This window comes from Oncorhynchus tshawytscha, linkage group LG04, assembly GCF_018296145.1.
Source record: "Oncorhynchus tshawytscha isolate Ot180627B linkage group LG04, Otsh_v2.0, whole genome shotgun sequence".
Lineage (NCBI taxonomy): Eukaryota > Metazoa > Chordata > Actinopteri > Salmoniformes > Salmonidae > Oncorhynchus > Oncorhynchus tshawytscha.
In genome coordinates, this window is record NC_056432.1 from 24476101 (window position 1) to 24497161 (window position 21061).

The 21061-nt window shown below is 45.1% G+C and overlaps 1 protein-coding gene across 1 annotated transcript in view; it reads right to left on the minus strand.

Moving 5' to 3' along the window:
• Positions 1-21061, minus strand: part of LOC112248365 (E3 ubiquitin-protein ligase DTX1) — a 58868-nt gene that overhangs the window by 19300 nt on the left and 18507 nt on the right. The window contains exon 3 of the mRNA XM_024417323.2: positions 3539-4307. Within this exon, the coding sequence (XP_024273091.1) occupies positions 3539-4307 (769 nt within the window). The remainder of the gene's footprint in view (positions 1-3538; positions 4308-21061) is intronic.

Consider the following 21061-nt stretch of genomic DNA (forward strand, 5'->3'; position numbering starts at 1 on the left):
TGAGGGTCTTCACGTGTCTGTGTGTGAGGGTCTTCACGTGTCTGTGTGTGAGGGTCTTCACGTGTCTGTGTGTGAGGGTCTTCACGTGTCTGTGTGTGAGGGTCTTCACGTGTCTGTGTGTGAGGGTCTTCACGTGTCTGTGTGTGAGGGAGGGTCTTCACGTGTCTGTGTGTGAGGGTCTTCACTGTGTGTCTGTCTTCACGTGTGTGAGGGTCTTCACGTGTCTGTGTGTGAGGGTCTTCACGTGTCTGTGTGTGAGGGTCTTCACGTGTCTGTGTGTGAGGGTCTTCACGTGTCTGTGTGTGAGGGTCTTCACGTGTCTGTGTGTGAGGGTCTTCACGTGTCTGTGTGTGAGGGTCTTCACGTGTCTGTGTGTGAGGGTCTTCACGTGTCTGTGTGAGGGTCTTCACGTGTCTGTGTGTGAGGGTCTTCACGTGTCTGTGTGTGAGGGTCTTCACGTGTCTGTGTGTGAGGGTCTTCACGTGTCTGTGTGAGGGTCTTCACGTGTGTGAGGGTCTTCACGTGTCTGTGTGTGAGGGTCTTCACGTGTCTGTGTGTGAGGGTCTTCACGTGTCTGTGTGTGAGGGTCTTCACGTGTCTGTGTGTGAGGGTCTTCACGTGTCTGTGTCTTCACGTGTCTGTGTGTGAGTCTTCACGTGTGTGAGGGTCTTCACGTGTCTGTGTGTGAGGGTCTTCACGTGTCTGTGTGTGAGGGTCTTCACGTGTCTGTGTGTGAGGGTCTTCACGTGTCTGTGTGTGAGGGTCTTCACGTGTCTGTGTGTGAGGGTCTTCACGTGTCTGTGTGTGAGGGTCTTCACGTGTCTGTGTGTGAGGGTCTTCACGTGTCTGTGTGTGAGGGTCTTCACGTGTCTGTGTGTGAGGGTCTTCACGTGTCTGTGTGTGAGGGGGTCTTCACGTGTCTGTGTGTGAGGGTCTTCACGTGTCTGTGTGTGAGGGTCTTCACGTGTCTGTGTGTGAGGGTCTTCACGTGTCTGTGTGTGAGGGTCTTCACGTGTCTGTGTGTGAGGGTCTTCACGTGTCTGTGTGTGAGGGTCTTCACGTGTCTGTGTGTGAGGGTCTTCACGTGTCTGTGTGTGAGGGTCTTCACGTGTCTGTGTGTGAGGGTCTTCACGTGTCTGTGTGTGAGGGTCTTCACGTGTCTGTGTGTGAGGGTCTTCACGTGTCTGTGTGTGAGGGTCTTCACGTGTCTGTGTGTGACGTGGTCTTCACGTGTCTGTGTGAGGGTCTTCACGTGTCTGTGTGTGAGGGTCTTCACGTGTCTGTGTGTGAGGGTCTTCACGTGTCTGTGTGTGAGGGTCTTCACGTGTCTGTGTGTGTCTTCACGTGTCTGTGTGTGGGTCTTCACGTGTCTGTGTGTGAGGGTCTTCACGTGTCTGTGTGTGAGGGTCTTCACGTGTCTGTGTGTGAGGGTCTTCACGTGTCTGTGTGTGAGGGTCTTCACGTGTCTGTGTGTGAGGGTCTTCACGTGTCTGTGTGTGAGGGGGTCTTCACGTGAGGGTCTTCACGTGTCTGTGTGTGAGGGTCTTCACGTGTCTGTGTGTGAGGGTCTTCACGTGTCTGTGTGTGAGGGTCTTCACGTGTCTGTGTGTGAGGGTCTTCACGTGTCTGTGTGTGAGGGTCTTCACGTGTCTGTGTGAGGGTCTTCACGTGTCTGTGTGTGAGGGTCTTCACGTGTCTGTGTGTGAGGGTCTTCACGTGTCTGTGTGTGAGGGTCTTCACGTGTCTGTGTGTGAGGGTCTTCACGTGTCTGTGTGTGAGGGTCTTCACGTGTCTGTGTGTGAGGGTCTTCACGTGTCTGTGTGTGAGGGTCTTCACGTGTCTGTGTGTGAGGGTCTTCACGTGTCTGTGTGTGAGGGTCTTCACGTGTCTGTGTGTGAGGGTCTTCACGTGTCTGTGTGTGAGGGTCTTCACGTGTCTGTGTGTGAGGGACGTGTCTGTGGTCTTCACGTGTCTGTGTGTGAGGGTCTTCACGTGTCGTGTCGTGTGTGTGTGTGTGTGGTTGTTAACCACACTCTTCCTTTGTGTGTAGAGCTACTTGCCTGGGAAACGTTGTTCTCCACCTCACCCCTTTCTCTCTGTGTAGAGCTACTTGCCTGGGAAACGTTGTTCTCCACCTCACCCCTTTCTCTCTGTGTAGAGCTACTTGCCTGGGAAACGTTGTTCTCCACCTCACCCCTTTCTCTCTGTGTAGAGCTACTTGCCTGGGAAACGTTGTTCTCCACCTCACCCCTTTCTCTCTGTCTTTCTCACAGTCTTCCCCCACAGCCTCTCACAGTTCCCTCCTGCCCACTGCACAGAGAGGTGAGAAACAAGCACTCCACCCACCCCAGGCCTCTGATTTGATAGGGCCCTTATAAATCACCACAGGACTTCTCAGCTGTTACACACACACACACAATAGTACACTCCAGCCTGTTTCACACACTCAGGTGAGCTAAGGGCAATATCAATCTGCCACCTGTCCCCTCAGTGATGTGCTTCCAAGAGCTGCTAACACCACACATTCCCTTACACAGAACTAGGCCTTGTGAAGTCAGTGTGTCTGCCCGAAAGACAGTATCATTTCAATGTAATGGAATGAAATGAGTTAACCAGCGGGTATATTTTAGTAAAGAAAACAGGATAGGGACTGAGGTATCGGTTACAGCTCTAGATACTACTTTCCTTCAGTACTCTTCACTGAATCGCTCTCGGGTCAGACCGCTCTACTCAAGCTCCCATTTTTCCCTGATCTATTATTCATCTCTCCCCAGTGTATCTCTGCCTCCATGGCAAATGGGTTTCCACAGCTACACGGGAGAACAGCTTTACACATGGACACACACAGGCGTACACTTCCACAAGAACACACACCTAAACACACACACACAGAGACACAGACACACACACAGAACAGAACAGAACCACCCAGTGCTTATCATCGAATAACACCACTGTGTGGTAGAAATGAACTGGGTAAAATTAGAGGCACAGAGCAGATAAAAGCTATTCCGAGTCTATTGAGGCAAGCGTAAGCTTATTATTCAGGACAACCATGCTAAGATTCAAATGTGGAGCAGAAGGAAACAGTTCCCCACACTCCCCAGTGCAGGAAGAGAGACGAGAAAGTACAGAGAGGAGAGGACAGAGAAGATATGGGATTAAGAGGAGAGATGAGAGAGAGAGGCAGCTGAGGCAGTATAGCTGTCAATGACCTGGAGCTCCCTCTGCAGAGCCATTGATCCCCCAGTTAACAAGAGGTGCAGTAAATCAGTAGACACACAACAGAGAGATGGGGGGGAGAGAGAGAAAGAGTGACAACACAATGCACCAGACACATACACTATATGCCAGCAGAGGTATTGTAAAGCTGTACAGCAGACAGGTAGACAGACAGAGCAAGATGATGTTATTTTTCCTTTTATACCTTTAATTGCTTTCATCTATTGTCATCGAATTTAAAATGCATTCCTAGTGCATTTGTGTTTTGTTTTGCAAATCTGTAGTGGAATGTAATCCAAATTAATGTCATGGTTACCCTGGTGGGATGGCTCCTCTGGCAGTGCCTATGGAAATGTGCTGGGTGCCCGGCCGGTTCAGGTTGTTCTGCCCATTGATGATGGCATGGTGACCGTGGGCGTGGGAGTGGCCATGTGCAGGCGGAAGGGACGGCAGCGCCGGGGAACATGGAAAGTTGGCACTAGACAGGAGAGACTGCACCTGTTCAGCTTTGGCTTGGCCTCCTCCTGCGCTTATGTTGTTATGTTGTATATTATTGGTCCCAGCACTAGAGGTGGGGGACCAGAGGGTGGTTCCAGCGAAGGTGTTACTCTGCCGTACCACGGTGAGCGTGCCTGTAGCCCCCGAAGGCCCGGTAACCCCCCCATACAGCTTACGGTGCTGAGAGGCCAGGATGGCATTTGAGGCAGCCCGCGTGCTGTTGACCAGGATGCACTGCTGGCAGGGGCAGGGCTGGCCGGAGCTGGCTCCCACGGGCCAAGACTGGGACTTGGGGATGGAGCCCATGATGAGAGGGTAGGCTAGGTCCATGCGTCGGCGCAGGCGGCGTTTCCTCTGGCTCTGCCGGTTGGTCTGGACCATGCTGTTGAAGTCAATGAGGTAGCAGAAGCCCAGAGAGGTCAGGTCCAGCCAGGGGTGCTGCTTCTCATAGGCGTTCTGGATGGTCACACAGATCTCCATGTCGTAGGGCGTCCAGGAGCCGCTGTCGTTCTCCCACTCCCACACCACACCCTTCCCCGGGGCCGACGACGGCTCATAGAAGTTCCTGTGGACCGGCCTCATGGTGCCTGGAGGAAGAGAGGGAGGATAGGAGGTCAGAGGAAAGGGAATAACTGTACGCATCCATCATAGATTATTCACATACCATGATATCAAACCACTTTTCGTTTAAATCATCATGCATTTAAATGTATAATTCATTGAATAAATTGGCCACGGAAGCTTCAAAATGAAAAAGCAACCCAGATACTAATATGTGAAAATGACAGACTGTCATGATTTTCTACAGGTCTCTTTGTTGAGGAAGGGGAAGGGGAGGGGGAGACGGAGGTGTACCTCTGCCCCTCTGCTGATGGGCCCTCAGCCCCCACCTCCATTATAACACAATTATTGTGGTCACATGGGAAATCAGGACACCTCTCCCCATCCATCTCCTGGCTCTCCGGCAGGGAACAACAGAACCCTTCCCCCATTTCATTTAGCGGCTAAATGCACACTCCCTTGCAGGGTAGCACCGGGGTGATAATGGAAGGGTGTGTGTAGTGGGGCTGGTGGGGATGGGTGGGGGTCAGTGTTGGTAACCCCCCAGTCATACAGTCCAGCACCACTGGCTCCAGAGAATAAAACGCATCAGCAGAATCAGCAGCGCTGACCTTGAATTCCTGCCGCAAACTGTGGTAAAGGACTTGGCTTGGTGGCTGATTTCATTTGGAAGGCTGCTGAAAACTTCTGCACACAAACATCGACACACACACACACACACAAAAACACACGAGAAATAAAAATAAGAAAAACATGAACATGAGCCTAAGAGGGATACATTAACATGCAGATTTACACTCTCTAAAAAGAGTGTGTTCTCAGGTCTCTGACCCAATAACTGGATGTGCAGCAGCTTCACACTCTCTTGTTAAATGGTAAGTTAACACTAGCCTTATAAATATTGGATTATGTGGAGACTTTATTAGCTGGGCATCACTTTAGCTTCACCAACTAATGGCGAGTAAAAACAAACAGTCCCTCCCTTTAAGAGACATGTCACGCCCTGACCATAGAGAGCCCTTTGTTCTCTAATTGGGGATCATACTTAAGGGTTCCCTGTTCCCACCTGCTTTGTGGAATATTGTTTTGTGCACCATGTAGTCACGGTTCGGTTATTGATTTATTGTGTTTAGTGTTTTGCTTAAAGTTTCACTTTGAAATAAGTATGTGGAACTCAACATCCGCTTGCGCCTTGGTCGCGTTCTTACGACAAGATAATTAGCTATCCATAGGCCGTAACAGAAGCTAATGTAAAGACAAAGCTGCAAAGAAATATACTTAACAAAAATATAAATTCAACATGCAACAACTTCAAGTTGAAGCTACAGTTCATATAAGGAAATCAGTCAATTGAAAAAAAAATCATTAGGCCTTAAGCCCTAATCTATGAATTTCACATGACCAGGAAGATATGCATTTGTTGGTCACAGATACCTTAAAAAAAGGTAGGGGCGTGGATCAGAAAACTAGTCAGTATCTGGTGTGGCCATCATTTACCTCGTGCAGTGCAACATATCTCATTCGCATAGAGTCGATCAGGCTGTTGATTGTGGCATGTGGAATGTTGTCCCACTCCTCTTCAATGTCTCTGAGAAGTTGTTGGATATTAGCGGGAACTGGAACATGCTGTCGTACATGTCGATCCAGAGCATCCCAAACATACTCAATAGGTGACATGTCTGGTGAGTATGCAGGCCATGGAAGAACTGGGCCACTTTTATCTTCCAGGAATTGTGTACAGATCCTTGCGACATGGGGCTGTGCTTTATCATGCTGAAACATGAGGTGATGGCGATGAATGGCACAACAATGGGCCTCAGGATCTCGTTACGTTATCTCTAGCCATTCAAATAAAACACAGTTGACATCAATAAAATACAACTGTATTCCTTGTCCGTAGCTTATGTCTGCCCATAGCATAACCCCACCGCCACCATGGGGCACTCTGTTCACAACGTTGACATCAGCAAACCGCTTGCCCACACAACGCCATACAAGTGCTCTGTGTTTGTGAGGCCGGTTGGACGTAATGCCAAATTCTCTCTAAAACAATGTTGGAGGCGACTTATGGTAGAGAAATGAACAGTAAATTATCTGGCAACAGCTCTGGTGGACATTCCTGCAGTCAGCATGCCAATTGGGCACACCCTCAAAACTTGTGCTGGGGACAATAAAAGGCCACTCTGAAATGTGCCGTTTTGTCACAACACAATCCCACAGATGTCTCAAGGTGCACCTGTGTAATGACCATGCTGTTTGATCAGCTTCTTGATATGCCACACCAGTCAGATGGATGGATTATATTGGCAAAAGAGAAATGCTCACTACCAAGGATGTGCACAAGTTTGTTCACAACATTTTTGAGAAATGTGCTTTTTGTGCATATGGACAATTTCTGGGATATTTTATTTCAGCTCTTGAAACATGGGACCAACACTTTACATGTTGTGTTTATATTTTTGTTCAGCGTATATAAATAGTGACATGCCCAAATGGAGGGTTGATTGTAAATCATGTTTCCTTGGTTATTAAAGCTAAATACCATCAGAATATGATGAAGGTAGGGTCATGACACTCCCATGAGAAATAACCCCTCACTAGGGTCAACTTGTGAATACATTACCCCATCCTATTACAGACTATAAATCATATACATCACATGTAAACCCCAGGATATAACCTGTCAAAAGAAGAAACATGGGAATGTCGAACAGCCAAGAGCCAACCCTCTAATTAAATGACTGATTCTGGTCTAGTGTTTGTTTTTCTATGCTGTGGTATTGACTGGGGTTAGCTAGGGCCTTAAGGAGAAAGTGAAGTTCACATGAAACCAAAACAGGAAGCTCCACTCACAAACAGCACCAACAACCTCCTCACAGTACCTCATATGGCTACCTGACCAATGTACTAATTTACTGTTGTATATATAATGGCTCGAGCCCAAAGCTGAGGCAGAGTTGTTGATCCTCTCCGTGCGACCCAGCCGACCCTGCATGCTCTTCCTGACAGGAAACGGAGAGAGAGTGGTCACTTCCTGTCTGACTCTATGTGCTTTTGGCAGCAGTATCTCCCTTCCTGGAGTCTCTCCTCCTTCTCTCCCCTGCCCTGTCTCCCCTCTCCTCCTCCCCCTCCTCATGACATCCTCTAGCTGTCCTTGCCCAACACGACAGCGGTCCCATTGGGTGAGGAGCAGTGGCTGTGTGATGTATCACTGTGTCAAGCCTCACTGTGGGACTCTAACCCTAGCTCAAACATGGGGTGAGTTGATGGTGAATTAAACTGTTAAGACTCATTCCACAAGTTCTGGAAAACTTAGTGGCTTCCTGATGATCTGTTCCCTCCCTGACAGAGTCTATCATTCATCTCTCTGTTTAATGGGGTTGTTTTTGCCTTGAGTTGAAGACAGGTCAGTCTGATTCCCTCCCTTTGTCTTTCCTCAGGTAGGACATGTAACAAGACTGTCACTGCATCCTTCATTAGATAGCCCCCCAGATAATACAACAGGCCTCCTAAAGGAAGTAAAAGCAGATGCAATGTCACTGGTTCTGATATTATGTGAGCTCGTGTCTTACCGCAGACTGGCTGTCATACGTGTTTGCTGATTCCACAAAGCAGAGGACCAGTTACATCATCTGCAGGGCAGTTAAATCATCATAAAAGCTTAACTCTTGGGATACACAGCAGCCATACTTTACAAACACTGAACAGAATCAATAGCATAAACAAATATTTATACAGTGCTGTGAAAAATAATTTTCCCCCTTTCTGATTTTCTCTATTTTGGATACTGAACGTTATCAAATCTTCAACCAAAACCTAATAGTAGATAAAGGTAACCTGAGTTTACAAATAACCCCAAAAATTGATACTTAGTTTATTTATTTTATTCACAAAGTTATGCAACACCCAATTCCCCTGTGTGAAAAAGTAATTTCCCCCTTACACTGGGGTGTAGCCTAGTGGTTAGAGCTGTTGGACTAGTAACTGAAACGTTGCAAGATCAAATCCCCGAGCTGACAAGGTACAGGTTTTTATCCATTTTCATGTAGACTTGATTGTGTTTTGGATCATTGTCTTGCTGCGTGACCCATCTGCGCTTCAGCTTCAGCTCGCAGATGGATGGCCTGACATTCTCCCGTAGAATTATCTGCTGCTGAACAATTCATAAAAATCGCCACCGGACAATTTACATTGACCCCCTTGTACACTGCTGCTATTCGCTGTTTTGTTTGTTACCTATGCATAGTCACTTCGCCCCCACCAAGCCTGTACCCCTGCACACTGACTCGGTACCGGTGCCCCCTGTATATGGCATCGTTATTGTTATTCTTTTTGTGTTACTTTTTATTATTTATTTTATTTTAGCCTACTTGGTAAATATTTTCTTCTTCGTGAACTGCACTGTTGGTTAAGGGCTTAAAAAAGTAACAGACTCGGTCAGGGAGAGGTTAAAAATGTCAGTGAAGACACTTGACAGTTGGTCCGCGCATGCTTTGTGTACATGTCCTGGTAATCCGTCTGGCCCAGTGGATTTGTGAATGTTGACCTGTTTAAAGGTTTTGTTCACATCGGCTGTTATCACACAGTCATCCAGAGCAGCTGGTGCTCTCATGCATGCTTCAGTGTTGCTTGCCTCAAAGCGAGCATAAAATGCATTTGGCTTGTCTGGTGGGCTCGCATCACTGGGCAGCTCGCTTCTGGGTTTCCCTTTCTAGTCCTTACTAGTTTTCAAGCCCTACCACATCCGACGAGCGTCAGAGCCAGTGTAGTAGAATTCAATCTTAATCCTGTATTGATGCTTTGCTTGTTTGATGTATACTGGTAAGATTTTCAGATATTACACGTTTCTAATTTTGACAGAAAGTGGTTTCATTTCAAGTGTACTGTTAGCTAGCTAATGTTAGCTGGGTGGGTCGCTAGCTAACATTATGTGTATGATCTTATTCTTCTCAGACACATTTGCTTGACTGGTGAAACCACAGATACGGCAAGTAATGTTCAGTGAGCTGTTCTCTCTCCGATGTCTGGAAGTAGCTGGCAAGTTAGTACAGAACGGTTGGATCAACCGTTAAAGAGTTGGGTGGGGCTAATAAGGCTTAAGAGCAGTGGTTGCCAACCGGTCGACCTGGTCAATCTTCAAGGCATTCCTAGTCGATAACCAAATATTTCTTTAGAAAAGCCAACAAGCTATAAAGGCTTGTGCCTGTCTTTTAAAATCGTGTTGAGCTGTTGCCGGTAGGTGCACTTGATTCAAAAGTCCTACGCACCTGGTAAGCAAAGTGTTTTCCATGAGACAAACTGGCGGACTGCCAAATCTGTGACTAAATCTAGAGCACCTACTGTGCTGCCCAATCGGATAGCTCAAATCACTATGGTTACAGAGCTTCCATGACCCTGGCCACAGCCAAGTTTAATAGGTTACTAGCCTACGCAAGATTTAATAATTTTTAAAACCATGACCAGAGAGACTGTCAACGGATACAGCAAAGAGCTGCTGTTTTTAGGAGTGAGTTATTACTATTAACACTATTACAAAACACACTTCTCCGTACAATGTGAATTTGTGCATGAGGCAGATGCTGTGCGACTCGAGTTTCGCCATCAGGTGGAAGACGGTGTCCCCGCTCTCTGATCAGTCTCCCTGGAGAAAAAGAAGGAGAGAGCAGGTGCAAGATGGTGTCTCCTCTCTCTGATCAGTCTCCCTGGAGAAAAGGAAGGAGAGAGCAGGTGGAAGACGGTGTCACCTCTCTCTGGTCAGTCTCCCTGGAGGAAAGGAAGGAGAGAGCAGGTGGAAGACGGTGTCTCCTCTCTCTGATCAGTCTCCCTGGATGAAAGGAAGGAGAGAGCAGGTGGAAGACGGTGTCACCTCTCTCTGGTCAGTCTCACTGGAGGAAAGGAAGGAGAGAGCAGGTGGAAGACGGTGTCACCTCTCTCTGGTCAGTCTCACTGGAGGAAAGGAAGGAGAGAGCAGGGACTGTGAGAGGCGGCTGTGAAAAGTTGTTTTGAACGGTCATCCAACTCAAAATTCCAAGTAGGAAACTCGGGCATCTTTCTAGAGCTCCGACGTTTTGACTTGGAGATCACTGACATCGTGATTTGACCTCGTTGACCATCAGATGCAGGTACCATCTGTCCAGTAAAATAAAAAAGCTAATGATTTCAATTCATGCTCAACAAGTGCTAAACCAACTGATCTATTTTGTTATCAAAGCTCGAGTTTTGAAATATAATATGGTCTGATTAACAATATTGGCATGCCAATCATATAGCCAATATGCTGTGATAATGTATTAGGCCTAGTGCCCAGACCTCATTCCTATTAAACTGTCTGTGTGAGGTTAATGTAACATAAAATCTGAGCAGTAGATCTCAGCTTGCTTTTTGACTGCGAAAGTGATCTTGACTCAGAAAAGTTTGGTGATCACTGCTTAAGAGGGTGTGAACACTGCTGAATGGGTGTAGACAAAGAAGGGCTTTCCAATAGTAGTACCAAAACATTGAAAGATGGTTTTCTCAAAAGTGAGTTTACAAGTTGATTAACTTTCAAAGGAGAATTACTTTCCCATTGTTTCCTCAAATGTTGTGTATGATTTACCATTTTGTAGCTCTGAGTCTCTACTTTCATCCAATGTAAGAAACAGAAATTCAAATGCTGCTACATAAGACCGAATCCCAGTGGTGAGTCACATATACACAACAGATAGGTGCAGTGAAATGTGTTGTTTTACAGGGGCAGCTGTGGTAGTATGGCACCCCTGAAGCAGATTAGGGTTAAGTGCCTTGCTCAAGGGCACAGACAGATTTTCACCATGTCGGCTCAGGTATTCGAACCAGCAAACTTTTGTTTACTGGCCCAAGGCTCTAACCGCTATACAACCTGCTGCATTAGCACACTGCACACCTTGCACACAGGCAAAATCCCTAGCTAAGGATTACCTTAAGGTAGTTTCAAGACTGACTAACCCCTTTATACTCATATGGTCATACTAAATCCTATCCAAATCTGTCCATTTGGCTTGTTGATGTGTCCCTCCTGACTCTGTTTCAGTGGCCTCCCAGGGGGATCCTACAACACCCTGAATGGAATTTTCACAGATCATTTAATAGCACAAGTAAAACCTGACTTCATCAAAAACCCGCTGAAAAATTCATGAGATTCAGGCTTTGTTGTCAGAGAAACACGGAGGTAGGATTTGTTGTCATAGTCATGGAAGCCTCCAAGGGTTTGTCCACAGCTGTGTGCTCCCAGTAACCGTCTCCTCACGGAACAAAGTACCAGTGGGGTGGACAGCCCCCTGTCCTCTCTTCCACTCTCTCATCTCCTGCTGACGCCAGCCTTCTCTTTCCCCTCCTGTCACTCCTGGCTAGTCACCAACACTCACTGACCCATTGTTCACATTTTCCAACCTGTCACTCATTGGCCACCATCCTGATCTTAGACAACACTTTTGTTGTCCACCTAGACGATGGACAGATCTAGAGCTGGGAGAATCTGTTATAGTCAATTAAGGTCCACATTACCCAGCACTCATGGACACTCTTACTGACACTTGTGGCTGCTTCGCGTGATGTATTGTTGTCTCTACTTTTTTTGCCCTTTGTGCTGTTGTCTGTGTATAACCATGTTTGCACCATGTCTGTGCTGCTACCATGTTGTGTTGCTACCGTGTTGTGTTGTTGTCATGTTGTGTTGCTACCATGTTGTGTTGTTGTCTTAGGTCTCACTTTATGTAGTGTCGTCACTCTTGTCGTGATTTGTATTTTGTCCTACATTTTTATTTGAATCCCCCGTCACCGCAGGAGGCCTTCTGCCTCTTGGTAGGCAGTCATTGTAAATAAGGATTTGTTATTAATTGACTTGCCTAGTTAAATAAAGGTTCAATAAAAACATAATGTGGTGCGATAAGCAGGCTGATGAGAAACCCCCTCGTGCCCCCAGCTACAGGCCTATTATGTATCCTAATAATTGACAAGCTTCTCCAATTCCCCATGGGCCACGCTGAGCTTATTAAAAATAGCTCCATGATTTCCTGTAACGACAGAGGGAGAGAGACCAGTAACAGGTAGCCCACACTGTGAGGCTGCTGAATGCTGGCTGAGGGGTATTTAACAGGAAGAGGGAAATACGTTTTTTTTTTATTACAGCAGCCAAACTGACTTGCCAGCAGCGTACACTGTGGCGCTTGGTCAGGGCCACTCTTTTTCTCACTAATATATCAGAACATAACATGCATTATAGCTGTACCTTTATTAAATCAGGGTTTGGCATATACAAGCTTTTATACTTCACTTCTGTAGGATATATAGCAACAGTATTTCGTACAGTTCATCAACCTAATTTCTAACTAAAAGTTTATTGAGCTGTACATTACTTTGCACTTAGAAGCATTCATTCTGTTGTTTATTATCTTGAACATATTCTCTGTGACAACATTGTATATCAGTGAATGCAGTGAATAAACAATAAGTATTCCATTAAGTTCAACTGTATACAGGCAATAAAGTAATTGAGGTATGTTTGATGTTTTCCATAAAACCCACTAGCGCAGCCTGGAATGAAATTTCACTTTGATCTCCTCAAAACAACCTTCACAAACAATTAACTGATACAGTTATGAGAGAACACACAGAACCAGTTCTTAGTGAGAACACACAGAACCAGTTCTTAGTGAAAACACAGAACCAGTTCTTAGTGAAAACACAGAACCAGTTCTTAGTGAAAACACAGAACCAGTTCTTAGTGAAAACACAGAACCAGTTCTTAGTGAAAACACAGAACCAGTTCTTAGTGAAAACACAGAACCAGTTCTTAGTGAAAACACAGAACCAGTTCTTAGTGAAAACACAGAACCAGTTCTTAGTGAAAACACAGAACCAGTTCTTAGTGAAAACACAGAACCAGTTCTTAGTGAAAACACAGAACCAGTTCTTAGTGAAAACACAGAACCAGTTCTTAGTGAAAACACAGAACCAGTTGAGAGAACACATAGTAGCAGCTCTTAGAGAACACACAGAACCAGCTTAGTGAACACAAAGAACCAGTGGAGAACACAGAACCAGCTCTTAGAGAACACACAGAACCAGTTGAAAGAACACACAGAACCAGTTGAAAGAACACACAGAACCAGTTGAGAGAACACACAGAACCAGCTTTTAGAGAACACAGAGAACCAGTTGAGAGAACACACAGAACCAGCTTATAGAGAATACACAGAACCAGCTCATAGAGAATACACAGAACCAGCTCATAGAGAACACACAGAACCAGTTGAAAGAACACACAGAACCAGCTAGGGAACACAGAACCAGCTTTTAGAGAAGACACAGAACCAGCTTTTAGAGAAGACACAGAACCAGCTCTTAGTGACACACAGAACCAGTGGAGAATACACAGAACCAGTTGAAAGAACACACAGAACCAGCTTTTAGAGAACACAGAGAACCAGTTGAGAAAACACACAGAACCAATGGAGAACACATAGAACCAGCTCTTAGAGAACACACAGAACCAGTTGAAAGAACACAGAACCAGTTAGGGAACACACAGAACCAGCTTTTAGAGAACACAGAGAACCAGTTGAGAGAACACACAGTAGCAGCTCTTAGAGAACACACAGAACCAGTGGAAAACACACAGAACCAGCTCTTAGAGAACACACAGAACCAGTTGAAAGAATACACAGAACCAGTTAGGGAACACACAGTAGCAGCTCTTAGAGAACACACAGTAGCAGCTCTTAGAGAAAACACACAGTAGCAGCTCTTAGAGAAAACACACAGTAGCAGCTCAGAGAAAACACACAGTAGCAGCTCTTAGAGAAAACACACAGTAGCAGCTCTTAGAGAAAACACACAGTAGCAGCTCTTAGAGAAAACACACAGTAGCAGCTCCTAGAGAACACACAGTAGCAGCTCTTACAGAACCAGTTAGGGAACACACAGAACCAGCTCTTAGAGAACACACAGAACCAGATAGGGAACACACAGAACCAGCTCTGAGAGAACACACAGTAGAGGCTCTGAGAGAACACAGTAGAAGCTCTGAGATAACACATACCATGGGGGTGTGGAGGAGAACAGATGAAACTGCATTATCATTATGAGATAAAACATCTTGGTCAAAGATCTCTTGAATGTGATAAATAGTAGTGAAAATGCAATCTCTAGGTGGGTGCTTCTCATGAAACCATGACCAAATTGAGTTACAAAAGTATGATGCATCTGTAAAAATAAACTATCATTCTGAGAACTAAGATGTCTAGGTTTGTCCTTTTTTTGGTCACTCCAAATTCTCATTATCGAAAGCATCCGAATTAAATTCTCAGGTCACTTTATACAATTTTACTTTGGAAAAACCTAACTCATTTGTATAAAACACAACATACAGTGGGGCAAAAAGGTATTTAGTCAGCCACCAATTGTGCAAGTTCTCCCACTTCAAAAGATGAGAGGCCTGTAATTTTCATCATAGGTACACTTCAACTATGACAGACAAAATGAGGGAAAAAATCCAGAAAATCACATTGTAGGATTTTTTATGAATTTATTTGCAAATTATGGTGGAGAATAAGTATTTGGTCACCTACAAACAAGCAATATTTCTGGCTCTCACAGACCTTTAAGAGGCTCCTCTGTCCTCCACTCGTTACCTGTATTAATGGCACCTATTTGAACTTGTTATCAGTATAAAAGACAACTGTCCACAACCTCAAACAGTCACACTCCAAACTCCACTATGGCCAAGACCAAAGAGCTGTCAAAGGACACCAGAAACAAAATTGTAGACCTGCACCAGGCTGGGAAGATGGAATCTGCAATAGGTAAGCAGCTTGGTTTGAAGAAATCAACTGTGGGAGCAATTATTAGGAAATGGAAGAAATACAAGACCACTGATAATCTCCCTCGATCTGGGGCTCCACGCAAGATCTCACCCCGTGGGGTCAAAATGATCACAAGAACGGTGAGCAAAAATCCCAGAACCATTCACGGGGGGACCTAGTGAATGACCTGCAGAGAGCTGGGACCAAAGTAACAAAGCCTACCATCAGTAACACACTACGCCGCCAGGGACTCAAATCCTGCAGTGCCAGACGTGTCCCCCTGCTTAAGCCAGTACATGTCCAGGCCCGTCTGAAGTTTGCTAGAGAGCATTTGGATGATCCAGAAGAAGATTGGGAGAATGTCGTATGGTCAGATGAAACCAAAATAACTTTTTGGTGAAAACTCAACTCGTCGTGTTTGGAGGACAAAGAATGCTGAGTTGCATCCAAAGAACACCATATCTACTGTGAAGCATGGGGGTGGAAACATCATGCTTTGGGGCTGTTTTTCTGCAAAGGGACCAGGACGACTGATCCGTGTAAAGGAAAGAATGAATGGGGCCATGTATCGTGAGATTTTGAGTGAAAACCTCCTTCCATCAGCAAGGGCATTGAAGATGAAACGTGGCTGGGTCTTTCAGCATGACAATGATCCCAAACACACCGCCCGGGCAACGAAGGAGTGGCTTCGTAAGAAGCATTTCAAGGTCCTGGAGTGGCCTAGCCAGTCTCCAGATCTCAACCCCATAGAAAATCTTTGGAGGGAGTTGAAAGTTCGTGTTGCCCAGCAACAGCCCCAAAACTGTCTCTCATTTTGTCTGTCATAGTTGAAGTGTACCTATGATGAAAATTACAGGCCTCTCATCTTTTTAAGTGGGAGAACTTGCACAATTGGTGGCTGACTAAATACTTTTTTGCCCCCACTGTATGTTGCTGTAGCTTTGTCATAAATCATAGAAATGGCATACTAGTTTAAGTTTACATTAAACTATAATATGTATTATATACAAACACAGTGTCTGTGGACATGTCTCATTACCGTAACACTTTTTCAAGTTCTTGTAAAAACTTTGGAGCACCCGAGTGGCACAGTGGTCTAAGGCACTGCATCGCAGAAGTGTCACTACAGACCCTGGTTTAATCCCAGGCTGTATCACAACTGGCTGTGATTGGGAGTCCCCTAGGGAAGGGGAGGGTTTGGCCGGGGGGGATTTACTTGGCTCACAGCGCTCTAGCAACTCCTTGTGCGGGCCGGGCGCCTGCAGGCTGACCCCGGTCGTCAGGTGAATGGTGTTTCCTGTGACACATTGGTGCGTCTGGCTTCCGGGTTAAGCGGGTCCGCGATTTGGCGGATCATGTTTTGGAGGACACATGACTCAACCTTCGCCTCTTGAGCCCGTTGGGAAGTTAAGGTTGCTGCCCGTATTACCCCTATTATCTCCAACCTTTTTAACCACTCTCTCCTTTCTGGGGAGGTTCCTAGTGCTTGGAAGGCCGCCACGGTTTGTCCTTTTTTTTTTAAAAGGGGGAGATCAAGCTGATCCTAACTGTTATAGGCCTATTTCTATTTTGCTCTGTTTATCAAAAGTGTTGGAAAAACTTGTCAATAATCAACTGACTGGCTTTCTTGATGTCTATAGTATTCTCTCTGGTATGCAATCTGGTTTCCGCTCAGGTTATGGATGTGTCACTGCAACCTTAAAGGTCCTCAATGATGTCACCATTGCCCTTTATTCTAAGCAATGTTGTGCTGCTATTTTTATTGACTTGGCCAAAGCTTTTGATACGGTACACCATTCCATTCTTGTGGGCCGGCTAAGGAGTATTGGGGTCTCTGAGGGGTCTTTGGCCTGGTTTGCTAACTACCTCTCTCAAAGAGTGAAGTGTATAAAATCTGCTGTCTCAGCCACTGCCTGTCACCAAGGGAGTACCCCAAAGCTCAATCCTAGGCCTCACGCTCTTCTCAATTTACATCAACAACATATCTCAGGCAGTAGGAAGCTCTCTCGTTTATTTATATGCAGATGATACAGTCTTATACTCAGCTGGCCCCTCCCCGGATTTTGTGTTAAATGCTCTACAACAAAGATTTCGTAGTGTCCGACAAGCTTTCTCTACTGTTAACCTTGTTCTGAACACCTCCAAAACAAAGGTCATGTGGTTTGGTAAGAAGAATGCCCCTCTACCCACAGGTGTGATTACAACCTCTGAGGGTTTAGAGCTTGAGGTCATATAGAGTTACCTCATATAATTACTTGGGAGTATGGCTAGACGGTACACTGTCCTTCCCCCAGCACATATCAAAGCTGCAGGCTAAAGTTAAATCTAGACTTGGTTTCCTCTATCATAATCGCTCCTTTCACCCCAGCAGCCAAACTAACCCTGATTCAGAAGACCATCCCTCCCATGCTAGATTACAGAGACATAATTTATAGATTGGCAGGTAAGGGTGCTCTCAAGCGGCTAGATACTCTTTACCATTCAGCCATCAGATTTGCCACCAATGCTCCTTACAGGACACATCACTTTACTCTATACTCCTCTGTAAACTAGTCATCTCTGTATACCTGTCGTAAGACCCACTGGTTGATGCTTATTTATAAAACATTCTTAGGCTTCACTCCCCCCTATCAGAAATATCTACTGCAGCCCTCATCCTCCACATACAAGACCCATTCTGCCAGTCACATTCTGTTGAAGGTCTCCAAAGCACACACATCCCTGGGTCGCTCCTCTTTTCAGATCACTGCAGCTAGCAACTGGAACGAGCTGCAACAAACACTCAAACTTGACAGTTCTCAATCTCTTCATTCAAAGACTTTGCGTGATGTATAGTTGTCTCTACCTTCTTGCCCTTTGTGCTGTTGTCTGTGCCAAATAATGTTTGTACCATGTTTTGTGCTACTACCATGTTGTGTTGCTACCATGCTGTGTTGTCATGTGTTGCTACCTTGCGATGTTGTCTTAGGTCTCTCCTTATGTAGTGTTGTCTCTCTAGCCGTGATGTGTGGTTTGTCCTATATTTATATTTTTTTATCCCAGCAGGAGGCCTTTTGGTAGGCCGTCATTGTAAATAAGAATTTGTTCTTAACTGACTTGCCCAGTTAAATAAAGATTAATAAAACAGATAAAGTGCCAGCGATGAGACAAGATCAAAAGAGTGCAAAATACAGAGGAGTAGTCCTTAAAAGTTTAGTTATTTGCTTAAATGATACAGAATGAAGTTCTTATTCTCAAAACACCTTTACCCCACTTGGCCTTCTCATTACCGAAACGGCTAAAAAGCTGAAATTGGGAAAATGTTTTTAAAATACTTGTATTTTCAGTGTTATGTTTAACTTGGGCCTTTTCATTAGGGAAACAGTGTTAAAAATGTTAAATGAACATTTTGGGGAAATTGTGGTCAAATGCATAATATCTCATGAAAAACCATAATAAAAATAATAATTATGAAAGAGATAAGTACAGATCCTAATCTCAGTGACCCAAGAACAAAATTGTGAATGACCCAGGTATGTTCCAGTTAGCATTAGGACCCCTGAAACACATGGATGGCATCGAAACAGTATCAGCATACATGTTCACAATGTAATAAAATTTACATCATAGGTATTGTGAGATACTGTACGAGCGCTATACCGGCACGTCCCGAACTCATCTGATTTCACAGCGCTATAGTATGTAACGATAACCGCGTGGTATCAGTAACTGACTTGAGAATGTTACTGGCTAGTGGCTACAACATACTGGTTGTCACTAGATACCACAGCCGCAAATCAGAAGGCCTGCCTACTCGACCAATCAGATGAGGGAGTGTGATGACGAGCATTGCGACCGGCTTGCAGGAGCAGACAAAAGACATGCATTTATTTTATTAAAAATAAAAAAGGAATGCAGACATACACAATTTCACAAATGTTTTCTAATAACTGTATATTATTCATACACTTGACATACATGGTACTTTTATACACAGTATTACATGATAGGAATACAGTTTGATATACACAAGCGGTGAAAACAGGACAAATTTAAGCACCCTCCACGGGATCTTTAGCGACCACAGAGTTGGGACACCTGTTTAAAGTCCAATCTTCTTCAATTTTATTGAGGAACATTCCATTGTTAGTTAGTACAATATTATTAAAATTAAATTAATGTTGTTAAAGTGTATGGTATAAAATTACAGTGACCCATCTTTGAACTTACTGCCTCCCTGTTCATTTCAGCAGCATATTTCTCTTTGGCTTTTGTTTGTGTGTCTTTCCCCTGGTGTCATTCATACGTCTTTGTGCCCACAACTTGAAACAGAACACCATGGAATGGGAGACTTTTACTCTCCCAACTGAGTTTTTTCCCTGCCAAAGGCTGTGCATCTGTTGAAAGTCAAGAATATGATATATTACTATTAGAATGAAAGGTTTGTAGGGAAACTAACAATGTTGCTCTGTCAAATAGAAAATCTCCTCAGTGATTGTAATGGAATCCCTTATGCTAGCTAACTCAATTTAGATGAGAGTAGCTAAAATTATCTAGTTATCTAGTAGTTATGTAAAAAAAGAGACAACAACTTGCCCTTTTGCCCAAAACAATGTTATGAATTTTAGTGACGTTGCCAATTCTTGTTCCCGAATGTATTTAGTTATTTGGTAGTCAAACTGGAGATATGCTATTTCGTGAGGCTAATCCAGCGAAAGGAATTTACATCGCACTCCCTCATCTGACTGGTTGAGTTGGCGTGTCTTCTGCTGTGGTAACTACTCCCCAACCTAGAATCCCTACAGAAGCAGCAGCAAGCTCCTCTCTCTAGCCGACGTGATGGATGAACAAAGGATGAAAAGGTGCAGGTGGTTGGGAGGAGAGGAAGAGGCTTGCGGGAGAGGGTTGGTGATGTGCAGAGAGCTACTCTGCCACGGAGGAATAAAATAATGTCTTACTCTCCCTCTCTCTCAACCAGGCAAGCTTACAATGTGAATACTGCAGCAGAGCAGATCAGCCCCCTCTGACTAAGTCCTCCTCAGTCAGGCTGCCAAACAAGAAAATCTAGGGAGGGGGGGGTGTAGCAGATCCCCACCCTCCTGCCCTGGGGAGCTAGCCAGTTACAAAGCACTTGTGCAGAGTATGGTTGTAACAAATAGAGACAAACCCCCCAAAAAACTTTCTAAAATTGAGTTTGGCTTACCACTGAAGACTGATATTGTATTGCAGCAATGCAACAGACGCTTAAACAACCCTCCTGACTTTGCTCTGGATGAGGGCGTCTAAATGACAATAAAAAAATAAAAAATAAGAGACACTGTCCAGGCCTGCCACAGAGGATACAGTAAGCAGCCTTCTTGTTGGCAGAGCAGGCACTATGCAGTACTGTAATGTGTTGGGGAGGGAGGTGGGTGGTGGCAGGCGGGGGGCCTGTGCGGTGAGTGCAGGTGTCTATCTGTCTGAGCCATCTGGAGACAGTGCAGTGCTGGAGCTCAGAGGCCTCTCCATCTCTGACAGGTGACCTTGCATGTGGGCAAACAGCGTCTCTCTAACTCCACTCACTACAAGAGAGAGTGACAAGCACACGCAATCCCACCATCAACCCACGCCTGCTCTAAGCAGTCTTTATCTACTTGACAGGACGATATTTCATGTTAGCCTTCAGCCAGTAAAAAAAGCGTGCAGTGCACTCCTCCTGACCCTGGACACTCATTATGTGAATTTAATCAAGCCCCAGGAAGGTGATTTTGCTATGTACTGCATAACAAATAATACAACTAATGGGGTATCATTCTCACACTCTACTCTTGGCAAATGTAGAGAGAAAAGCGTAGATGGGGTGTACACACTAAAAACAAATGGTTCTATATGGTGCCAAATAAGGGTTATTTGGCTTGTAACCATAGTGGAACCCTTTTTGGTGCTATATGGAACCTTTCTATAAAGAACCATGCTCTTAAGGTTTTAAATGGAACCTGTAT